Source organism: Podarcis liolepis, assembly GCF_965112155.1.
Source record: "Podarcis liolepis genome assembly, chromosome: 1".
NCBI classification, from domain to species: Eukaryota; Metazoa; Chordata; class Lepidosauria; order Squamata; family Lacertidae; genus Podarcis; species Podarcis liolepis.
Window position 1 is genome coordinate 60,335,111 of NC_139554.1, and position 23,657 is coordinate 60,358,767.

Genomic DNA, 23,657 nt, shown 5'->3' on the forward strand with positions numbered 1-23,657 from the left:
TCCCCGCCTTGCACTGTGACTTTTGAAACCATCACATTATGACTTCAGTTGTGGACATCATAAGTCTTCCCCAATTTGTTGAAAAAAACATGTATTCAAATGTATACAATTGATACTGGCCTCTGTAGAATCCTAGCTCAGCACACCAGCAGTTCCATCACACAGAGAATATAAAATGGGGGCTATATTGCCTAAGTAAACCAAACCAGTGAGACATGGAGAAGGTGAGGCTATCCACAAATGTTGTACAAAGATAGAATCAAAAGGTTGGAAGGTCTCTAGAAGTCACCTAGTCCAACCACCTAGTGAAGAAAGCCCACTGCTGCAACATCCCTAATAGGTGGATGCTTAGAGATCTATTTGCCATATTTTCCTGACAGGGATGTTTTGCCTCATGACTGGCTGAAATGTATAACTACATAGATGCTGCTTTCCCCAACACTGATTTCCATAAGGCAACCCTCAACAGGGATAGGATTGTGAAGGACTGTGAACAAGTATTGTTCCTCGACTTCCCACTCAGTCGATGAATATTGTTCCTCTACCTTGAACACTAGGCTTGGGGTGGGGAAATTGAACTAGTGAAGCTTCTCCTAATAAGGAGATAAATTGGTGGTGGTGAGGGAAACATCTCCCCCTCTTAATTTCTTTACATCAGCCTGTCCTGAAAACTACAGGCGGAAGGCCAGGAAAAGGTGGCAAGATCGGATGATTTCAGGGCCAGACAACCCTGGGGAACATACAACTGACAGAACAAAACTTACTAAGGCACCTGTGCCTTTAAGAGAAGCTCAGGAAAGAAAATTCCTCCAGGTGCAGTTTCTCCCATTATTGCAAACTATGATGAGAAAGGCAACACCTGGTGAAATTCTTTTAAGAGGGGCCTCTCAAAAGAGCTGCTGAGGTAAGGAGGTGGATTTTCACTGCTAAATTTGCTATGGAGGAAGGGGGGAAAGACAGGGTGAACTTTGGGCCAGAAACCACATGCCACGGTGGACAGAAGCACTAGGCTTGGCTTTGTCTTCATACTCTGTACATGGCTAAATAGAAAAGGTCTGAGGAGGAACACACGCCAAGGGACTCATGGTTAGGTAGAAGAGGCAGAAACCTGAGGGGAAAGCAGGCACAGGAAACAGTATAAACTGCTGCCACGTAACCATTTTGCTATAGTCATGGGCATTCACCTCAACCCAAACTGTGGAGGAGAGTGCATGCAAAGCCCATCCCCAGCATGATTTAGACCCAACTTTAGGTGTGCACTATAAAGAAAGTTTAGGAACTGTGGGCAACTAGTCTTTCCGCAATTAAGATTTTCTTCTGAGGCCCTTCTCCAGGTTTCCCTGTCATTTGAGGCAAGGTGGGCGAGGAACACAAAGAAGTCTTTTAATTGGATTGGAAATGTTAATGTTGACGGATATGATATAAATGCTTAAGATAAATTCCAAGTCCATCCTCTGAAACTGAAAACATACTGCTGCTACTAGCATACCCAAGAGAATCTGCAGCAAACTTTGAATATAACGAATTTTATCCAGTGCGTAGTGCAATTGCCAGCAACTTTCAGTTTGCAAAGTTTACTTTAGGTTTGCAGGGCTCCCTGTTACTGTGATATTAATGGATTCACAGTGATATTAATGAATTCACAAGCCTTTGCTGGGGAATACATAATGTACTGCTTGTAAATTGGATTTTTGTGTTTCATAAAATCTTTGTTTCTTCCCCAACCCCCTTTAAAAAAATAACTCATTTTAGTTCTTTTGCTTTGCATTGGAAGCAAAGTGTCATTTTTAGTTAGGGCTGCCAAACCAATTATTTAAAGTCAAACTATGTGGTGTAGAATTTGGAATATATGCCAAGAAACTAATGCTCCTATTTTATTTGTAAATCTGAAAAGTTCCTCAGAATACAAAGGCTGCAAAAAACCTTGAAGGTTGTGATTGCAATGTTCTGTATTCCAGCTATATGCAAACAGAACCAGCTGTTGCAGAACGAGCCCAACAGGTAGAGAGCAGGAAGAATATGCTTACATTGTGTGTCATTTGCTTGCAGATTCCTGAAACTGTTTTCATTCTCCACATATTCTTAATCTACTCTGAATCACACAAAATTGCTGCTAATAATGCAAGAAAATGACAAATGCAATCAATTAACGATTAGCTGTATCAAAATTGCTGGTGGTTTTGGATGGTGAAGAAGTGTTTTCATTGTGGTTTCCTTGCCTCCTAAGACTGCAAATGCTAAGCTTACTTAATAGGTGTTTAGTTCAATGGATCTGTTAAGAACAATGGATCCATTAAGCTCAATTGATCTTAAAAGAATTTACTTCTGTGCTTAGGAACACACTGCATGAATTCTCTTATTTGAACCTCTACAGAAGGCTTGCTTACAGCCCTGCTGCTGCTGAGCAGGGTTTCATATTCCTTGGTTACAAGTTATTGGTTACAACTTCTGTGCGCACACAATTATTGCTGAAGTCAATGGGACACAGTTGTGCCAAACTGATTGTGGCACTGTTTGCTGAATTTTGATTATTTTTTTTATATAAAACAAGTCACAGCAGGATGGTTGGGAATACAGTGGTACCTTGGGTTAAGTACTTAATTCGTTCCAGAGGTCTGTACTTAACCTGAAACTCTTCTTAACCTGAAGCACCACTTTAGCTAATGGGCCTTCCTGCTGCTGCTGCACCGCCGGAGCATGATTTCTGTTCTCATCCTGAAGCACTATTTCTTGGTTAGCGGAGTCTAACCTGAAGCATATGTAACCTGAAGCATATGTAACCCGAGGTACCACTGTAAGTCCCATTTAACCCAGTGTGGCTTACTTCTAAATAAACATGAATAGGGCCAAGAAACCGAGGTGATCAAAGCAGGGAAGTGTGGCTGGAGTCCAATTCTCATCAGCCCCAGGCCAGCATGACCAATGGTTGGGGAGATGTGAATTGTAATCCAACCACCTTTGGGGAGGTGTAGGTCCCCCCATCCCTGGGTTAAAAGGTAAGCTCAGGCATAGGCAAACTCCAGCCCTCCAGATATTTTGGAACTACAATTCCCATCATCCCTAGCTAACAGGACCAGTTGTCAGGGATGATGGGAATTGTAGTCTCAAAAACATCTGGAGGGCTGGAGTTTGCCTATGCCTGGGTTAGCTGTTTGCAGTCTTTCACTGCCTATCTATTATTAATCAATATATCTAAATGGTGTCAATGGCTGGATGGATACAGGCAGCTATGTTCCCACTCAGCAGCAGATGATGGGCAGTAAAATCTTCCCTGCTACTTGGCAGGAGGTTTCAGACATTCAAGCCGCCCTCCCCTTGTCCTCCGATAGTTTGTTCTTAGGTATATTCCCAGGGGCAGGCAGACAGGGAAAACGAAACGTCTTGGACTATCGCATTTCGTAGTCCAGATTCTACTACTTTAACAGATGTATGGCGTGTCCTCATTTGGCAGGTATATAAACGCATGGATGGAAAGGGAGACAGTGGGGCTCGGAGCCCTATCAATTAACCCGAATAAAGCGATACTGTTTTGTTCTCCCCCACCTGCCGTCGAAGCGCTCTTATTTATCACGCAAGGCGAATTATAGCAGCAGCAGCAGCAGACTCCTCTCTCTCTTTTTCGGAGTAAGTTGGACGGCTCTCTGGACAGCCTCCCTTCCTGTTCACTTCTCCAGGTTCTTTCAGAAGATGCCTTTGCCTCCCTCTTTAGAGGGGGTTGGTAGTGCTTCAGACTGATCCATTAGGCGCCAAGAGGGGGATCCGCTCAAGCGATGAGCTCACGGTGCCACTCTCCTGGCGGCAGGCGGAGGCAACTGGAGGCGGCGGGGGCGGCGGAGGAGAAAGAGCTGAACAAAGATTGAGCGTCAGGCTGGGCGTGCGCCGCGGAGCCCCGCGGGGGAAAGGCAACCAGAGCCGGGATCATCCCCGAGGAGAGCACGTGGGCTCTTCCAGGGTAGCAGCTCTGGCCGCTGGTTGTGTGCGCTGTCTCTCTCTCGCTCTCTCTCTTCTTCCTCCCCCCTTCCTTCCTCCCTCCCTCCCCATCTCTCTTTCTATTCGAAGCCCTGGCAAAACGAGCGCTTCAAGTTTGGAGGCTCCGCAGCTCCGAAGAGTGCTAGAGCCAGGCTCTGCCGTGCGCCGGGATCTCAACGGGGAATACAGCGCGACCAGCCCAGATGGATGTAATTGTAGGCGTTTGGGTTTGCCTGGCAGCTGCGAGAACAGGTAAGGCAGAAGGGGTGGCGGACGGAGATTTTTTTGGGGGGGAAGGGGCATCCCCGCCCCAGCAGCCTTTCACGGAAAGGGAGGTGCGAAGCAGCTGCAAAGGCGCTGCTCTCGACGGGCACGGGGGTCATTACGGAGGAGAATATATTAATAGGAAATAATCCTCGCTCACGCATTCGGTGTATCTGTTGCAAAGACAATAGATAGCTAGTTGGCATTGTGGAGGAGCCGATCTCTTCCCCTTAGGGGCTATCTCTCTCTCCTCCTCTCTTTTTGAAAAGTGGGACCGGGGACTATTCTGCTCTAGTCCTCCAGCCGCGAGTTAGCGCAGAAACTGGGCTGCGTGTGAGTGAATGACGGCGAGGATCAAGGGGACAGAGGGGAAAGGGGTGGGGTGTTCTATCTTTAAGGTAATCGATTTTGTGCTGAAAAGCCACCGTTATGGATTGTGGCTTTTGGGGAGGAGGGAGCAGAAGCCCAAGGGCTGGAAAGTGGGAGGAAAAGAGATCTCGATAGTGTCGCTGGCTACCTTGGAGGTCCAGAAGGAGACCCGCGATCCCAGGGCGCCGCCACCTGCCCCATCCAACCGCCTTTTCCCCGTTTTTGCCGCGGCTTGCGAGGCGGAACTCGGAAACTTTGCATTGCAATGGCAGTAGCTCTCTCAGGACCTTGCAAGTCCTGCTTAAGCCCCACCCCAGCCAATCTGTTTTAGGAGGCACCGGACCGCTTCAGTGGCAGCGGCGGCGCGCGGTGGAAGGAGAGGCAGCTGAGCAAGCTGCTTACGTTTGTCAGTCGTTACTGCAAACCCTAGACCCACAACGCCCCCCCCCCGCCCTAGCCTTATGATCCCCCTTTTTCAAGCCTTTTATGACTGGTAAATTGATGTGTTCATATAACGCAAGCAGCAGTTTAAGGATTCATTCATCCCTTCCTGTGAGCACGCTGAAAAAAGCAGGTGACTTCTACCTGCTAGAGGTAGATAATCTCCTTGTCGAGGCTCGCAAGACAACGAGGGTGTGTGTGCGTGCGTGTGCGTTTTAAGATGAGCGTTATTCCACCAGGGATTTCTCCTCCCAGAAAAGCGGGAGTGCCTGTTTCTGGGCTTTGCACATCGGTGGCACTCTTTTATTGTCTTCTCAGCCACGGACATGCAGTTAGCTTGGCTTTTCACTGAAACTGTTATGTCGGATCCAGGAGAAGGATAAAATATAGGGAGGGAAAACGCTCAAGGATAAGATCAGCTGGAGATATTGAAATCGGATGCAGTGATCCTAGCTCATCACAATGGCCTTGATGAAAGAAAGAAAACAGCCACCATTAATCGGCTGCTAACAGTTCAGGGCGCTGTGTGTATGACAAGTGGTCTTGCTTTTCCAAGTCTAGTTCTCAGTGAGAAATCTCCCTGTTCCTCTTTCCAGTTGAGTGCCGGAAACGTTCTGGACATTAACTTTCTGTTGCTTCCCGAAGATGAGTTCACTTGCTTGTTTTGATTATTATTTCTATTTTATAGGCTTTAATCTAGCAAAAATTCAGGAAATGAAAAGTTTGGGAAATCTTCCTAGACATCCATCCTTCTTTTTGTTTGCTTACGAAGAAGGTGGAGAGGATTTTAAGTATTAACAGTGGAGAGCTTTAGGGAAACCCACTGCACACCACTTTAGAGAATGCAAGAGATCAGGTCCCTAAGGGTTTCTTTGACAGAGACGGAGGGGAGTACAAACAGCTGGTTTCCAGAATGCTTTCATTTCACATGGTGGGGAGCAATCTGCTTAATTCTGGCATTTATAATAGTGATTTGTCAGAGTACTCCTGTTCAAGAGGGATGGGAAAAAAGAACCTTCTGTGCACATCTGATTACCCGCCCCCTTTAGCTTCCTGTCTTCTAGAACACACTTTAATTGAGACTTAACTGGAGCAAACTGCTTTTTAGGGCAATCTGATCATAATGTTGAAAGCCTGCAGAAGGAAGAAATGGATGCATGTGGGCTGCTATCCTTATGTCTTTCTCTCTTAACAAATACTTGCTACATTGGTTGCAGTGGGGGCCATCTTAATTAAAAAGGGTGCCTTAATAGGAATAGTTCTCTAGGGTTGTCAATCCTGTATGTGCAGTTAGGAGAATTAGGAACATTTCTTTTAAAAAAGGAATTAAGCAGGAATAGTTTGGGCTTTTTGCTTGTTTCTTTTGTTCTCTTCCCACCTGTTTACAGAGTTTTTAAAATAGACTCTTTGTTTTATATGATTTTGAAGGAAGTTAAATTTCTAAATAGTTTTTTTTGTAGATATTGCTTCCCTAGTTGAAATGAAAATCCAACATTTCAGTATTTCCCCTTATCCTGATCTGTGTCTAAACCCTGCAGGTATAAGGCATACTTAGTAAGTTGCACTGAATTTAGCATGATTTAGACTGCAATCCCAACACCACTTACCTTGGAGTAAGCCCCATTGAATTCAACAGAACTTTTGAGTCAATATGGTTAGGGATTGTGCTGTTACTTCCTAAAGTAAAGCATCTTTAGGGTCAGTCTGGTGGGCACTCTTTTGGAGATGTCTGTGAATAAAATATCTTTACTTCTACAGATACATCACCAAGATTGCATAATTTGAGCTTGTATTTGATATTCAGCTATAGCTAGTTTTAAGACTAAGGGGGCAGATCCATTAGAACACCTGTGCTTAGGTGGCTCCTGGAATAAGCTTTTATGGTAGTTAGGTAGTTGGGACTTGCGTTTGTTTTAAACTGCACATATGATCCCCTTTATGTCAGCTTGGATATTTCACTAATCAGAAAGGAATTAAGCAGTTTATTTCACTAGGGTATTGAAAACAAGTCTGTAAAGCACTTTACATCAAATGTGCTTTGGAGTGATTAATAAGTATGGTCCACAAATGGGAAACTCTTTGGGCATAAGTCATCCAATATTATGCAGTTTATAAATCCTATTTGTTTACCTAGGGGAGAGTGATACATGAGCCTTTAGCCCTGTTTTATGGAAATCACTGGGACTTGAATGTTTAACCTTGAATGGTTGTATCCTTGTCTGCATAGGCCATCCATGCAACTTGCTCATTCTTGAATCCTGTAAATAGGATCTAATTAACAACCAGGTCTTTACTCGTAGATCCTCATGTGAATAAGTTATGTGGATGATGCAGTTAGATGAAATTTTCTCATCCATAAAATTACAGGAAAATGTTATGGCTTAGTTATGAGGTGAATAATTTGGAAAGTTGTGGTGAGCATCCTTTGCTATTTAGATTTTTGTCAGACAAGATTTTTTGTTTTGAAAGAAGTTTCATAATAGTTATGAGCAGTAAATATTTCATGAGGATGGTTAACTGTAAGTGCATTAAACCGAATGTTCCTTCTGTATAGCCAAGATGAAAGCAAAGAATTCAGACCTGGGGGTGCATCCATGAGATACTTAGGCATACAGCAATCAAGTGAAGCTCTTCAATGATGGTCATGTTCCAGGTAGCCAAGAGACTGATAAAAGCACAGTAAGGTGGGAAGTCTGTAGGGTTTTGAGTACAAATTAGTTACTTTAAAGATACTTTTTCTGTTGACATGAGTAATTACTTTCCACAATCCTGTGAATAGACCTTTAACATTAGTGGGTCAAATTCTTTTCCTTCTCTTTGCAAAATTTACCGTATTTTTTGCACCATAACACTCACTTTTTTCCTCCTAGAAAGTAAGGGAAAATGTCTGTGTGTGTTGTGGAGTGAATGCCTGCGGGTGGCGGGGGGATCTGCTGCAGTCGTGAGCAGAGGATCCATGGTTCCCCTTCCTTTCCTCCTCCGTGGTTACAAAGCATGGATCCACATGGATCCTCAGGATTTTTGCATTGGGCTACTTCAAACTCACTGTCAGATCACATGTCTGTGGCCACAGCATGAACCACAAAAATCATATATCCACTATTTCGTTTAGAATATTTTTCCCCCTTGTTTTCCTCCTCTAAAAACTATGTGCGTGTTATGGTCTGGTGCGTGTTATAGAGCGAAAAATGCGGTAATACATAGGTGCAAATTGAAGATGTAACTGAAAGTCAGGATGTGGGTTATTCCCATCAACTGGGATTAAGAAAAAAAAAATCAAACCCAATGATTTGTGCTACTTTAAAATGGAAAATGATTTCCATTTAATGGCTCTTTTTAATTTATAAGAAGAAAAACGAATTGCCTTGTCTCTTTGTTCTACTTAAGGCATTGGATATAAATGAAATAGTCACCTGTGCTCTTCCTTAAGATCTTTGAAGGAGACAGTTTCTTCTCCCATTGCTTCGCGGCATATACTTTTGGGACATGATCATTTTCCAGATTTGCAAAGGAGGGAGAGTTTTCTTTGTCATTTAACTTAGCAGAAAGAAATTAATTATGGGGCCAAAACATTGCTGTATATATATGAGAGCCACCTTTGGTTTGAGCAACTCATACTTTGATTGGATATTAACAGCCATGTGGATAGAGGCTGATTGTGTGGGACTGAGCATTGTAGTAGTGATAATTCTATGGGAAAGACGCATACAAATCCCACCCTTGTGTTTGTCTTATCTAAATATGGCTCATGACTCACAGAAGAGCAGCTTTCAAAGCTGTTGGAGAAGCATTTAAAGGACCCCTTTTAATTATGTAGTTGATTGTTTATTTCTTTAGTATAAATCACTTTATGTCAAAATAGGCTTTCAATGATTTACAAGCATAGAAACCAGTTATTTATTAATTTCTATACTGATTATCCATAAAGAAAGCTGATCGCCGAAGAATTGATGCTTTTGAATTATGGTGCTGGAGGAGACTCTTGAGAGTCCCATGGACTGCAAGAAGATCAAACCTATCCATTCTGAAGGAAATTAGCCCTGAGTGCTCACTGGAAGGAAAGATCGTGAAGCTGAGGCTCCAATACTTTGGCCACCTCATGAGAAGAGAAGACTCCTTGGAAAAGACCCTGATGTTGGGAAAGATGGAGGGCACAAGGAGAAGGGGACGACAGAGGACGAGATGGTTGGACAGTGTTCTCGAAGCTACAAACATGAGTCTGACCAAACTGCGGGAGGCAGTGGAAGACAGGAGTGCCTGGCGTGCTCTGGTCCATGGGGACACGAAGAGTCGGACACGACTAAACGACTAAACAACAACAATACTGATTATATTACACTACAGACTTACTCTTATTTGGAGCAAAATTACTGTCAGGCAGATACATATCACTAAGGAGCTGCTGTTCATATGAGCATAAGAAGACCCCTACTGGGTCAAACAAAAGGGGCATTCTGTTCATCACAGTGACCAAATGCAAGCAAAATATGAGTAGAGTAGCACTCTCCTGTTTGTGATTCCCAGAAAACTAAGGCATACTGCAAGTAATAGAGCTGTTATGGCTAGTTGCTATTGATAGCCTTATCCTCCATGAATTTGTTTAACCACTTTTTAATGCTGTCCTAAGTTGGTGGCTTTAATTGAAATCCCTGTATAAAATGCAGTCTCTTCTCAAAGGTCTCTTGCCAGTTTGTTATCTACTTGTCAACAGAACCCTTCTTCATGCCACAGTACATAGTACCAAAGGCTGGCCAGGAATATTTTGGTACTTGAGCCAGAAAATCCCCAAAAGCATAGGTATTTCCCTGGGAGTGAAAATACAACAATGATAAGTTAAATAACTATCAGTTTGCTTTTCTTTCATGACATTTGGCATCTGCCTGAAATGACCACCTCACTCTGCTGATGGGGCTTTACATGAGTGGAATTCGAGGTTAAGCCCCAGAAAGTGGCTTAATACTGTAAATATTTAGATACTGGAAATGGGTGATTAGTAACAAGTTCTCCTTTTTTTTAGCATACCAAATTGCCCCCACCGGATGAATCTTGCTTAAATGGTATAAAAGTGTGGAATGGAATTTTGATGCCAATGATCTTGTGTGGATAACTGCAAACAATGACATAAATAAAAAAAGTGTGCATGAGGAGCACCCATCCCATTATAAATACCCATCTGAAAGTAAGAAGAGGTCTGAGGGGCACAGCCACCAAGGGGCAAAAAGGAATCAGAAATGGGCTAAGAGCAGTGAGTGGGGAGAAGGAGAAAGAATGGAGATAAAAAGAATTGAAGAAATGAAGTGGAAACAGACAAGAGGACTAGAGGAAAGCTCAAAACAAGATATTGTCTTGTGACACACTTGGAACTGTATTCCAATGACAATGACTTTGTTAACTAGGACTATACACCTCTATTTACAGCAGGAGTACTGGCTGCATGTTGTGAAAGTCTCTGAAATAAAAGGAATAGTTGACAGGAAATGTCTAGATCCTGTGCACCCATTGAGCCGCAACTATGCATTCGCTGCACTACTGGCAGTATAAATTTAAAACCGCTAGCATTGTCCAGGTCTGCAAAAATATCAGGTCTCTGGGTGGACCTGGCATTTCTCCTCAGTTCTGCCATTCATTATAGACCTTAGTTATAGTTACTGAAGATGGCAGTACCAGCCTGAAAGTGAAGTCAAATACACCTCTGTGGCTCTTCTCAACATCTGTTATGAATGAAGCTAGCAGGAGATTTAAAGGCCAGTTAATACGGGATATCGATAAAATTCACACTATGCTTGGGTACTGCAGAATTAGTGTGTTAAATTTCCCTAAACATTTATGTAAGCTGAGCTGACTTTTATGTGACATAAACAACTTGCATGGCCTGTCTTTCACTTGGCATCCAAATATGCAGCCTGAGCCTAAACTGGCAGCGTGTAATGTCACATCATCATGTAGACAGGGGTTCAGTAGTGATTTTTTTAAAAAAATAAATGGTTGCGCAAACTTGCTTTTGTTGTGTGAAGAAATGTATGTGGTGTTCCTGTAAAGATGCTTAAGAACAGTTTTATCAGGATTCAGCTACCTAGTTATAATAGCTTCTATTGAGTTCTTAATAATATGTCTAGCTCTTCAAAATAATAATAATAATAAAAAAATCCTTCCAGTAGCACCTTAAAGACCAACTAAGTTAGTTCTTGGTATGAGCTTTCGTGTGCATGCACACTTCTTCAGATACACAGAAGTGTGCATGCACACGAAAGCTCATACCAAGAACTAACTTAGTTGGTCTTTAAGGTGCTACTGGAAGGATTTTTTTTATTTTGACTATGGCAGACCAACACGGCTACCTATCTGCATCTAGCTCTTCAAGATGTTCTTCACAGGGCTAACTGACCCTATCGTTAAAGAGAGCAAGGCAGGCAGCAAATTTTGGATGCTCATAAAGAGCACAAATTGCCAGTTGTCCCCCCCCCCCCAAATATTATACCAAGGAGGAGAAAAGCAAACTAGTTTTTTTCTAAAAGGCCTTGGGCCTGCCATCTCTGCCAACTATGCATGAGATTAAGGGTAGCAATCCTATACCTACAGTACTTACCTGGGAGCAAGTCTTGTTGATTTCCGTGTTGCTTAATTCTGAGTAGAGATGTTTGCCTGGTAAAAGAAGAGCCCTTTAATGTTTTATTTCTGTAGGTTTTGGAACATACTCAAATTTTATCTGTGTAAAGCAGATGCAGGAATTTCTACAACCATATTGAAAGTGGCAGCATGGAGGTCTGACTTGCTGGTAAATCTCTGAAATTTTGAAATCTCCAAAACAGGTTCTAAATTTAAATGTTCATACACATTATATTTACCAGTCTATTCTTTTGTTTTTTGTTTTAATATAAAAGTCATGCAGTTCTTCACCTGTTGTTTTTCTGGCACAAAGAAAAATCTGTGCATCTCTGTAAGAAAAAAGCAGAGATATATTGTGTGCCCACAGTTTGTAAAAACACATCAGATTTGTTTTCCTTGTGGAAAAGAAACATTTTCACAACCCTTTGTTTTTTTCATTTTTGTGACACAGAGATCATTTCCTTATTGTAAAATCAAAATGTGAGTTGGTCTTAAATGAGCCACACATCTGTTAAAATAATATTCTGTATAATAGTATAGTATTCAAAAATGCAGCCGTAAAAAGTATGGTACTCTATAGTAGAATGGATTTTGGGCAAGCTAGCTGACAAGGGTCCCCAATTCACAAATCCAACAGGAGCAAATCCTCAAAGACCAAAATAACCTTGTGGAGACTAGGGATACCCAGGCTTCTGCACACATCGTTCATAAACTTTAATATCTAGGTTCAACTTTGAAAGCACTGAGATCAGTTGCAGTTTTACTATTCATTTCATGGTTGGAATTTATTCCTTTGTGTTGATTTCATTTTAAATCACTGGAAAAATTCAGAAGGAACAGGGGTGATTTCTGCAATACGTCCAAGACACATGCCACATTACATAATTCATTACGTTGGCTCCCCCTTGTAAAATTCAGCTTTACTGATCTGTTTCTGAGTCTGTTGATCTCGTTGGAATAGTGCATAATCACCTGCAGAGCAGTTTTATGAGTCTGCTGCTATCTTTTATTTCCTAGACTAAGTAGATGCAGAAACAGCTTTCATTCTGACCTCTGGGCATAAATACCCACTCATATCTTAACTGATTTATTTTTGCATGGGAAAGATAAACAGCTACTACCAAAATATGAACAAAATAGCCTGTGGGATATCCAACATTAGACATGTTCGAAGTAGAACCATTAAAATCAATGCACTTAAGTAAGTGTAGCTCTAAGAATGTAGCCAGAATGCTCTCCTGGAACCCTTGTAGTCTCATATACAGTGGTACCTCGGGTTAAATATTTAATTCGTTCCGGAGGTCCGTTCTTAACCTGAAAGTGTTCTTAACCTGAAGCACCACTTTAGCTAATGGGGCTTGCTGCTGCTGCTGCGCCGCCAGAGCACAATTTCTGTTCTCACCCTGAAGCAAAGTTCTTAACCCGAGGTAATATTTCTGGGTTAGCGGAGTCTGTAATCTGAAGCGTATGTAACCTGAAGCGTATGTAACCCGAGGTACCACTGTACACACATTTATATTACATATTCTTGATAAAATTTCGGAAATGGCAGGTTGTTGTTGTTGTTTAAGTGTGAGATTATTCACATTTTGCAGAAGTTTATTCCACATATGTGGAAGCCTGCTACTGTATATGGGGCTCTTTTGCTGCACCAGTAAAATGGATTTTAATGTGTGTTGACCCTTCCAACAGCCACAAGTCTAGTTTTTGTAGTCTTCTTCCCCATCAATGCCAAGGAGGAAACCTTGTACTTTGTAAATAAGTGAGGGCATGGGTCATCTGTGTGGCCAGGACTGTAGTCCTACCGGGTAATAAGCTCCACTTAATTCAATTAGACTTGCTTCTGAGAAGAAATGTACAGAATTGCATTTTGAGACTAAGGTCAACGTAGTACCAAGGAGATCGTTCTGTCAGCTAAGGAGATCAGCTTTGCTTGCCTGGTAGAACTTCCCTTCCTCATCCCTGCCTCTTCTTGGGGTTCTCTCAACCCTACAGAGTGAACTTGGGGGAAATCCAGGTGAAAGAGAAGGGAGAGTCATTGTGCTGGTTTTCTCTAGCAGAATGGGATAGTTGAATCTGTGATGGTACAAATATAGTCTTAGCTCATCAGTTTCCTGGATTGGATACCTTTACATTGATTTTCAGCCATAAATGCCCATTGCCCAAAATTGTAACAGTGCTGTCCTGTCTTACACCATTGCTGTGCTGAAATACTTGCTGAAATGTCTGTATACATGTGAAAACTCTAAAGTACTTTATAAATACCTGCTGCTGGTGTTATAGAAGGACAGCACAATACTGAATTGGGTGGAGCTGTGGGTCAGACTATATGTGTGATTGGCAGTTCTGTGAGTCTCTCTCCCCCCCTCCCCACTTTTTTAAATTTTAAAAGCAGCTGCAGGAGGCTAATTGGGAACAGAAAATTGGTGAATGTAATAGTGTGTGCTTAACTCTTTACTTTCCTGCTGTTCATCCATTAAAACCCCCAAGTGGCTTTTGTCTCTATGATTGGGAACATAATTTGTGATGGGTTTTATTAGGTAGGTGAGGGAATATAATTAACTATATTTTGTTCCCCTACAGAACCCACATATGTAGGTTAATAGGCAGAAGGATCAGCTTACTGCTTGCATTTAAAAGTGTGGGGCTGAGAAAAGTTTTAATCCCATTTTATGTAGTTTAATTGAAAGCATAGGTGTTAGCTGTTAGGCTGAGCTTCTCCTTTGTTACAGCATTTATCAGCTGCAGACTGAAAAGTAAGTTTAAAACATATAGTTTACTCACAGACAGGCATTCACCCTTAGCAGCAGCAGCAGCAAAAATAAATGCAGGTAAAAGACTTGTGTTTACAACAAAAACAGCTTCAGGCATGGACTTGATATGGGAGCAAGCAGTCAGATGTCCCCCTCCATGGCTGGTTGAAGAGAAAGAGAAAGAACAGGAAATACTTTTTTGTTTCTTCCCTTCCAGGACAGGAGGGAAAATATCACCACACAGAGCCTTCTCTACCAATTATGTTTTTATGGTCTGAGTTCGCCTATCAGCAGTACAGATGTATGGTTTTGCTATCAAGAATATGCATTGTTAGATTTGACTGCATATCCCACAATTTGGGGTGTGTGTGCAATTTTAGAGTGATCAATCAGCAGAAAGGGAAAGGATTAAGCACACCCTCTTCTCTGGTTCTCATTTGTAGGAAAATGTTGTAATTAAAAATTTAATAATAATTAGGAGGAGGATGACGCAGGTGGCGCTGTGGGTTAAACCACTGAGCCTCTTGGGCTTGCCGATCAGAAGGTTGGTGGTTCGAATCCCTGCAATGGGGTGAGCTCCTGTTGTTCGGTCCCAGCTCCTGCCAACCTAGCAGTTCGAAAGCACGCCAAAAAGTGCAAGTAGATAAATAGGTACCGCTCTGGCGGGAAGGAAACAGCATTTCCGTGCGCTGCTCTGGTTTCGCCAGAAGCGGCTTAGTCATGTTGGCCACATGACCCAGAAAAACTGACTGTGGACAAACGCCGGCTCCCTTGGCCTGTAAAGTGAGATGAGTGCCGCAACCTCAGAGTCGTCTGCGACTGGACTTAACTGTCAGGGGTCCTTTACCTTTAAAATTATGGAATTGTACATGACATGTACTACTAATTCCTTCTCCTGGTATATTTTCAGCCAATCTTTCTTGTCTCTGGATGTTTTACTAAGTTGCCTTTCACTTTTCTGTGGGAATATGTAGAGTTCAGTTTCACAGCTACCTCACCCCTTTATAAACTGCTGTTTTGTTGTTGGTAGGAATCATAACTCTGTAGTTTGCTTATGTGGAGCACAAGGAGACAATTGCAGTGTCAGAAAGTTGCAATAGAAGAACCAGGACTAAGGGTTAGGTAGCTGAAGAAAATGTCTTCAGAAGTTTGAGCCTCTGGTGGTTTGTGAGTGGCAGCTATACATGTAATGAGTGGCGTCAGCTTTGTTAATGCACTGCTGATTGCCTGCTTGAATAAGGCAATGTATTAAGTCCTGGTTATAGCACATAAGTTGCAGTCCTCTGACATCATGCAACCGCATCTTCGAGCAAAACTTGACACTGCTGGTAGTCTGTTACTGCACATTCACTATGGAAGGATTGTGCACACACACCTTGGTGCGTATTACTTTAAGCAGTTATTACCTTACACGGCTCCTTTGAGAGGTCTAGCAGGTCTAGCTCCTTTGCCTAGCAGGGTGATCTGTATAACAGTATCATACTGGAATGGCAACCATTGCATTTTTTAACCTGCAAAATGCACAAGTTGAAGCTGTATCAGGAATCTGAATTTCCCAAGTGAGGGAGATATAAATACAGTGGTACCTCTGGTTACGAACTTTATTCGTTCTGGAGGCCCGTTCTTAACCTGAAACTGTTCTTAACCTGAGGTACCACTTTAGCTAATGGGGCCTCCAGCTGCTGCCGCACCATTTCTGTTCTCATCCTGAGGTAAAGTTCTTAACCCGAGGTACTACTTCTGGGATAGCGGAATTTGTAACCTGAAGTATTTGTAACCTGAGGTGTTTGCAACCTGAGGTACCACTGTACTGGGTTAGTCATAATTAGAGTATGAAATCAATGAATTTCTTAATAATAACGTAAATTGCTGCCAATGAGTGTACTCTAAAATATGACTTGTTTGGAAACCAGCCTGCAGTTTGGATGTTTTCAGGAAAAACCACAGTGAATTTTTGCATCCTGTACTTGAGCACTAAGATAATGTTCCAAATGCAGTAGTACATATTTGCCTTTGGTGAAAACCCGAACTAGAAAAGGCAATATACAATGTTATTTGTCCAAGTTGCATTCAAAATACTTGGATAATCCAATGAAAGGAATTAACGCAGGTAGCAATATATGGGCTACTAAAGTGTTTTAGTGGGTTGTAAGTGTGTGTATAAGACTCAGTCCTTCATAATAGCATATCTCATTAAACACAGCCATTACTTGCCCAATACATTACAAAATTCTCCATCCGATCTCTGTCTGTCTTCATGTTATTCATCTTTCTAGTTCTTAAGGTTTGTTTAATTGCAGGGCTCGTTTATCATGTCATGCTGTTGCATTAATGATGGTGCTTTATTGTGGCCCGTCCCATACGGTAAAAAAGATCTGGAAAGATGGGAGTTCAGTTTCAGTTAATGCAGTGGATCATTTTTGTTGCTTGTAGGACTAGGCTATTTAAAAATGGAATGTGGCTATAGCACTGTTCATGGTTGCACAGCGTATGTAGTTATTTTACTTGAACTAAAAATTAAAACCTGACTTCTTTTCAACCAGTTGTAGGCCTTGGAATGGACCCCAACTTACAAATTGATATCATCACAGAACTGGATCTAGTCAACATGACTATTGGAGTTACACAGGTGTCTGGACTACATAATGCCAGTAAAGCATTTTTATTTCAAGGTAAGGCTAATATCTTTATGTATTTAACAGGAATGAAAGTGCAAGTAACTAATAATTTGGAAGACTGACATATTTCTTGCATATGAAGCATGTTCCTTCCCTCACCAATCTCTGTCTTGGTATCCTAAAAGTAAAGTATATCAAAACCACTAGTAATGATGCTAGATAGCTTTAATACTAATTTTATTTGAAAAGTTTTTGCTTTGTTGCTGGAACACATTTATGTTTGAGGGGGCTGTACTGTTGCCACATGAGCGTTACTAGTGCAGCTGCACAGATGCGCCCCCTACATTTCTGCTATATAACTCTCCTGGTATAGCAACCCAAACAAGGTGGGGATGTGGCCAGGACAGATAAAGAGTAGACACCACGATAATAATATATAAATACACAAATAGTGGATCATTATATTGACAATGGAGCTGATGTGAAGAGGAAAATAAAATATTGTCCTCCTTTCCTTCTGATGTCTCCACAATGAAATATAGTATATGATTCCAGTCAGTACCCAATTACAACCCCATACCTGCCAATGTTTTTCAGCAGAAAATTGAGACACGGGTCAGCTGGCTCGTGCAAGAGCACAACACCAAAAGATGCGAGAGTCAACTGGCTGCCTGCCCTGCCACAGCCCCTGCCTGGCAGCTGCTCACTTTCTTCCTTCTTTGCTTGCTTCCTCTGCCCATGCTGCACCTCATGCAGCCATGACAGCGTTGGTGGCTTTGGCAGTGGCAGAGAGGGGCCGACAAGAGCCATGCTCCCCTGCACACAAGGGTTCTGTTTCATGAAGGGTTCCCCTGCTAAGTGCAAGCGCTGCCTGCAAACACTGGCTAATCCTCCTCCTGTGCTTGGTGGGGGTGCTGGAGGGGGAAAATGGGACATTCCCAGATGAAATCAGAAGCCAGGATTGCTTCTGTAATTCTGTGAATGTCTCAGGGAATTAGGGACACTTGACAGGTATGCAACACATCAGCACCAGGATAAAAACCCTAGAAAAGAGGAGCACAACTGAGATGATAGGGTGTGTAGTGTGGGACTATATCTCTCTAGTCTTAGGTCATGCAAGCACAGGGCATATATGGGGGAACCCTGGTGAAGAGAAACAGGGAGAATGTGCAGAGTGCCTAAGTGTCCATTAAAGAACTCTGGGTTAAGATAATGAGGGGGAAGTTCTGTTAGTAGTCCCCACACCAAAGAAATTTGTGTGGTGGGGACCTGTGGGTGGGCTTTCTTGGTAACAGCCCCATTCCTTTGGAATAACCTGAAGTGCATCTCACTTAGGACATTGCTGTCATTTGTCACCCATTCAGGACAAACTGCTTTGCTTGGGCTTTTGGGAAAGGGTGAGGTATATTAGATTGGATTTTTATTGCTGCTGCTCTTTTGTTTGCCTGGAATTTATGTTGGCTTGTATAACTTTGGTTTTAATTCTGTGTATTACTACCCTGGGAACTTTAGGTGAAGTGCGGTCTATAAATATGGTTGATAAATAAATAAACAAACAACTTGGCCTCACAACTCTCACAGAAACTTGGGCTTATTGCTGACACTTCTTTGCTTCAAACATTAACAGGTACCTTACATTGGGACTCTAGTCAGAAACATACAACAAGAATATAGTGTGTGGTGGTAGTAGGATTGGTTACATGAGTTGTTTGTGAGACAGGAAGGAACAGTTAAAAAGGTAATTTGGCCCATATACGAGCTATACTATTGAGTGTGGGAGTTGCTCCCCACTCCTTGCAGTGTGGTGTTAAGCCCTGGATTCAAACCTGAAACCCCCTAAATATAAAACCTGTGCTGGTCCTTCAGGCTAGGGCTACTCTTCAAGCCATTGTGCTCCTTATGCACATGACTGGGTAATGAGGTGGGGAATGCCCACAGCGTTTCTTGTTTTCAGTCTGCTGGTGTGATTGGGAGTTAAAAAATTGCTCTGTGGTGTCTGCATTGTGGATTTGAGGTTGAGGGAGGTCCCTCTGGCAAGACTTTTCCTGGTTGCTACTATTAAGTGTGTGGTTTTGTGGCTTCTCTTGTTGCCTGCCTGGTCTTTCCTTTTACCTGCTTGGTAAGAGAAACTTAATTCCTCCCTCAGTTGAACTTCTCCCAAGTAGGGCTATGTGTGTGTCTCTTCCAGCTTTTTGGGTCCTGTGTCTTAATGCTGTATCTTTCCATCTCTTTATGTGCTGTGATCAAAAGGTATACTCATAAGCAGTGTGTGGTATAAGGTGAACTGAACTTCTGTGTGCTGTATAGCTCTTTGTTGCTAGTGTTTTTGTGCCTGTGATGGAGTGGCTCACGCATTGGAAGTTGTCATGGCATAACTATATCTGGCAGGATGTGTGTGCGTTTTGTGTAAGACAGTGGTATGGTAAAAAGCAAACAATATTTTTGTCTTAACTTTCCCCACCCAATCAGTAATATGTCTAAAGCCGCCCAAATGTTTGTCCTAGAAAACATATCTATATGAATGTCTGTTTACATATAAAATGTACATTTGTTTATATGGACATATGTAAAGTACAGTGGTACCTTGGGTTAAGAACTTAATTCGTTCTGGAGGTCTGTTCTTAACCTGAAACTGTTTTTAACCTGAAGCACCACTTTAGCTAATGGGGCCTCCTGCTGCCGCCGCGCCACTGCTGCGCGATTTCTGTTCTCATCCTGAAGCAAAGTTCTTAACCTGAGGTACTATTTCTGGGTTAGCGGAGTCTGTAACCTGAAGCATATGTAACCCGAGGTACCACTGTATTCTGAAACATCTTAAAGTAATTCCAGAGTATATTGGGCTTGGGGAGAGGGAGAGAGGAACTGACTGGTGTAATCTGCAGCTATTTTCAAGATGTCTGTAATCCAAAGCAGGATATGGGGACAGAACTGGCTTCTAGAGAAGGTGGGGGCTGAAAGTATCTTTTTGTTGTTAAGTAGTGTTTGGGTATGAGACAGTGTGGTATGAAAATTTATATATACATTTTAATGTTCCAAGTACTTCACATAAATCATCCTGGTATTCTGTAACATGGACCAGTACTGTTATCCTAGCATTGATCGTGTACATATGAGAAAACGCCTAGCCTAGGTGAAGCTATACTCCACATTGCCATTATCCTACATCATATGGAGTGTTAGTCTTAAATGGGGAAGAAGTCAGGGTGAGGTCAGTTTGATCACAGTGCTCAACCTCACCACCATCATGCTCCTTCCCTGCACTATCCTGGCAAATGGCAGCCCTTCTCCTCATTGGCTGCTTCTGGTTGTATCCAGATTGTGTGTTCCTGCTTACGGAAGGTCCTTTGTTTCCCCCTCCTTTCTGTAGCCCTTCCACCCTGTACCACTATTTTGAAGGGTCCTTAAGCCTCCAAAGCAGTTCTTATTAGGATGGGGGTTAGAGCGGGTAGTGGCATCACTGATTGATATAGTGATGGAGGGCTCCACTGGCTCAAAGAGCCTTCTGTCAGTGGAGGGACACAAATTGTGTACAATCCAACCACTGTGATATTATTTGCACACTATAAAAACCTAACAAATATTTACAAATCAATAGTGGAGCCACATGGTAATTTTCTCTTCATTATGGTCCACTTTGTTCATGGAGCTATGCTCCAAAACGCACATCAGAAGGCTTATGTAAACTAGAATAATATATTTGAGCACGTGGCAAGTACCTTTCCTTCATAAATAGCAACCCAACAGCAACCTGCTGCTATTTCTCTGGAATCAGAGACATTTCTTACCAATCTTCTTGATCTTTGGCATTTCTCACGGTCTCAATTAACTGTTCATACTGAAGTGTAGGGACACTGAACTGGTGTCCTGATCTCATTCCTAGCAAAGCTAGAGAATAAACATTTTAATAGTGTTGTGCTTCGTGATCAGGCTGTGTAGTTAGCCTATTCACAATGTGAAGTTCCATGCAAATCTGTAAAGTGAACTAGAAAAGTTGCAGCATTGTAAGGGAGCAACGAATGGTTATATGAACCCACTCTGGGTTAGTTTGTGATGTAATCTGTTCGCTGCTTTCATTGACCTATCTGCTGCTTTCGACTCAATCAATCATTAACAGACTGTGGGAGAAATTCTCAAATGCTAATATAGACCCACAACTATTATTATTAATTCGTGAACTGTATAGTGGTACAGAAACACAAGTCAGAGTGGGCTTAAAGGGAGGTCTCTCAGAAGCATTCATGACATCGAGGCATGAAACAAAGCTGCATATTGGCTCCCACACTTTTTAACTTTTATATAAATGATATGGTGCCACAGCTAACACAGGTGCAATCCCCCGCCCCATCAATTAGTAATAGGAAGATATATTGCCTGCTGTACGCCGATGATATGGTGCTCCTATCACTCTCCCGATTAGGTTTTAACAATCTGCTTACAGCTTTCAGCAGGTATTGCAAGCGGGAAGAGCTTGTTGTGAATTACTTCAAGACCAAAATTATGGTCTTTGGGAAGCGTGGTCCCAGATTCAAATGGAAAATGGATCAGCAGAACTTGGAGCAAATACACTCCTTCAGATATCTGGGAATCCTTTTCACTGAGACACTATCATGGAAGGGGCACATCGAGGCTACGAAACTCAAAGCGCAGAAAGCTTGTGGGGCATTAATGAAATTCTATTTTACAGTGGGTGGTCAGCTATTGGAACCTGCGTTAAAAATCTTTGCTGTTAAAGTGGTCTCCCAGATGCTTCATGGAGTAGCAATATGGGGCAGGACCCAAATGCCAACAAAGCCTAAGAAATAGTGCAGAACAAATTCATCAGGAAAATGCTCTTGCTCCCCAACGGGACTCCAGCTGCTCTTTTCCGCATTGAAGCTGACATGACAGCAATACAGGCTAGAATTGATTACCTGTGCTTAAATTATGTGAAAAGACTTCAATTTCTTTTGGAGGAGAGATTCCCCGCTATATCACACACAGAACAGAAACAGACCAAATGTTGGAAGGACGGTATCCAACGCCTCTTATCCCAATACCAAATACAAGATTTTCAGGTGACTATGAAGATGAACAAGAGGCACTTAAGAGATTGTCTCTTTAGGTCCGATGCAGAAAGGGATCTAACCATGATGGCTTCTACCAAGAGTTCGCCATGGTTCCCACTTATTAAAATGGAGCATACCTGGGCCTGTTACCTGTCAGATCTCCCACTTGCCGTGCTTACAATCGCTTTCACAGAATTACGATTCCAATCGATGCCCTTGGCGGTGTTGGATGGATGCTATGGCAAAGTACATTATGAAGAGAAACTTTGTCTATGTGGGCAACCCTGTGTGGAGGACCTGTGCCACTATTTATTGCAGTGCCCGTTATATATATTTTTTTTTTTTATAAAATTTTTTATTGCGTTCCTTTTCATAGGTTCACAAATTAGTTTACATAGCAACATACAAGAAACATTTTTTTTTTATATATAAAGAAAAATAAAAAAAGAAAAAAAAAAAAATTGAATATGTTACACATCATGTTTCATAAATTTACTTTCTTTTGGACCTCCCCACATCTTCCCAACATTGCATTCATTGTTCTAACCTGATCAGCAATTTGTTACCTTGTTTCACAACTTATTGTATCTTTGACTTTATTATGTTACCAATTTCGAAAGTTTGTAGTTTACTTTTGGTACCTTCACAATAAACATAATATATTGTTTCAAATTTGTTTCCTTTTCTTTTTTATCTACGCTTATTTTATCCTTTGCTTAAATAGGTTGCGGAAGCGTGACGTTTCCTAATCATGCACAATCTTAACATTCAAACAACTTATAATATTTTTGCAAATAATCCTTGAATTTTTTCCAGTCCTCCTCTATTGTTTCTTCGGTCAGATCTCGAATTCTGCCAGTCATTTCTGCCAGCTCCATGTAGTCCAACAACTGTGTCTGCCAGTCCTCCAGTGTGGGTAAATCTGGTGTCTTCCAGTACTTTGCGATAAGAATCCTTGCTGCTGTTGTCGCATACATAAACAGAGTTCTGTCCTTCTTTGGCACCTTCCGGTCCACCATGCCCAGCAGAAAGGCCTCTGGTTTCTTAAGAAAGGTATATTTAAATACCTTTTTCAACTCATTGTATATCATTTCCCAGAAGGCCTTTACTTTCGGGCAGGTCCACCAGAGGTGAAAGAATGTCCCTTCTTCCTCCTTACATTTCCAACACTTATTATCAGACAGGTGGTATATTTTAGCCAACTTGACTGGGGTCATGTACCACCGGTATACCATTTTCATAATGTTCTCTTTCAAGGCACTACATGCCGTGAATTTCATACCGGTGTTCCATAACCTTTCCCAGTCCTCAGACATAATGTTATGTCCTACATCCTGTGCCCATTTTATCATAGCCGATTTAACTGTCTCATCCTGTGTATTCCATTTAAGCAGCAAGTTATACATTCTCGAAAGTACCTTAGTTTTGGGTTCTAATAACTCCGTCTCTAGTTTCGATTTCTCCACCTGGAAACCAACTTTTTTATCCATTTTGAAAACCTCTTGCATTTGAGCATAATGTAGCCAGTCTCGCACCTTATTTTTTAATTTGTCTTGGCTTTGGAGCTTCCAGTTGTCTCCAACTCTTTCAAT

At 42.0% G+C, this 23,657-nt stretch overlaps 1 protein-coding gene across 4 annotated transcripts in view; it reads left to right on the plus strand.

Moving 5' to 3' along the window:
- Positions 1 to 3,830: 3,830 nt before the first annotated feature.
- The window catches only part of NELL1 (neural EGFL like 1), a 373,450-nt gene continuing 353,623 nt past the window's right edge, over positions 3,831 to 23,657 (plus strand). Inside the window, exons 1-2 of one of the 4 annotated variants that reach the window (XM_083463723.1) lie at positions 3,831 to 4,221; positions 16,946 to 17,074. In XM_083463723.1, the coding sequence (XP_083319849.1) occupies positions 4,173 to 4,221; positions 16,946 to 17,074 (178 nt within the window). In that variant the 5' untranslated portion in view covers positions 3,831 to 4,172. The remainder of the gene's footprint in view (positions 4,222 to 16,945; positions 17,075 to 23,657) is intronic. The other 3 variants (XM_083463722.1, XM_083463725.1, XM_083463724.1) reach the window with 3 other exon arrangements.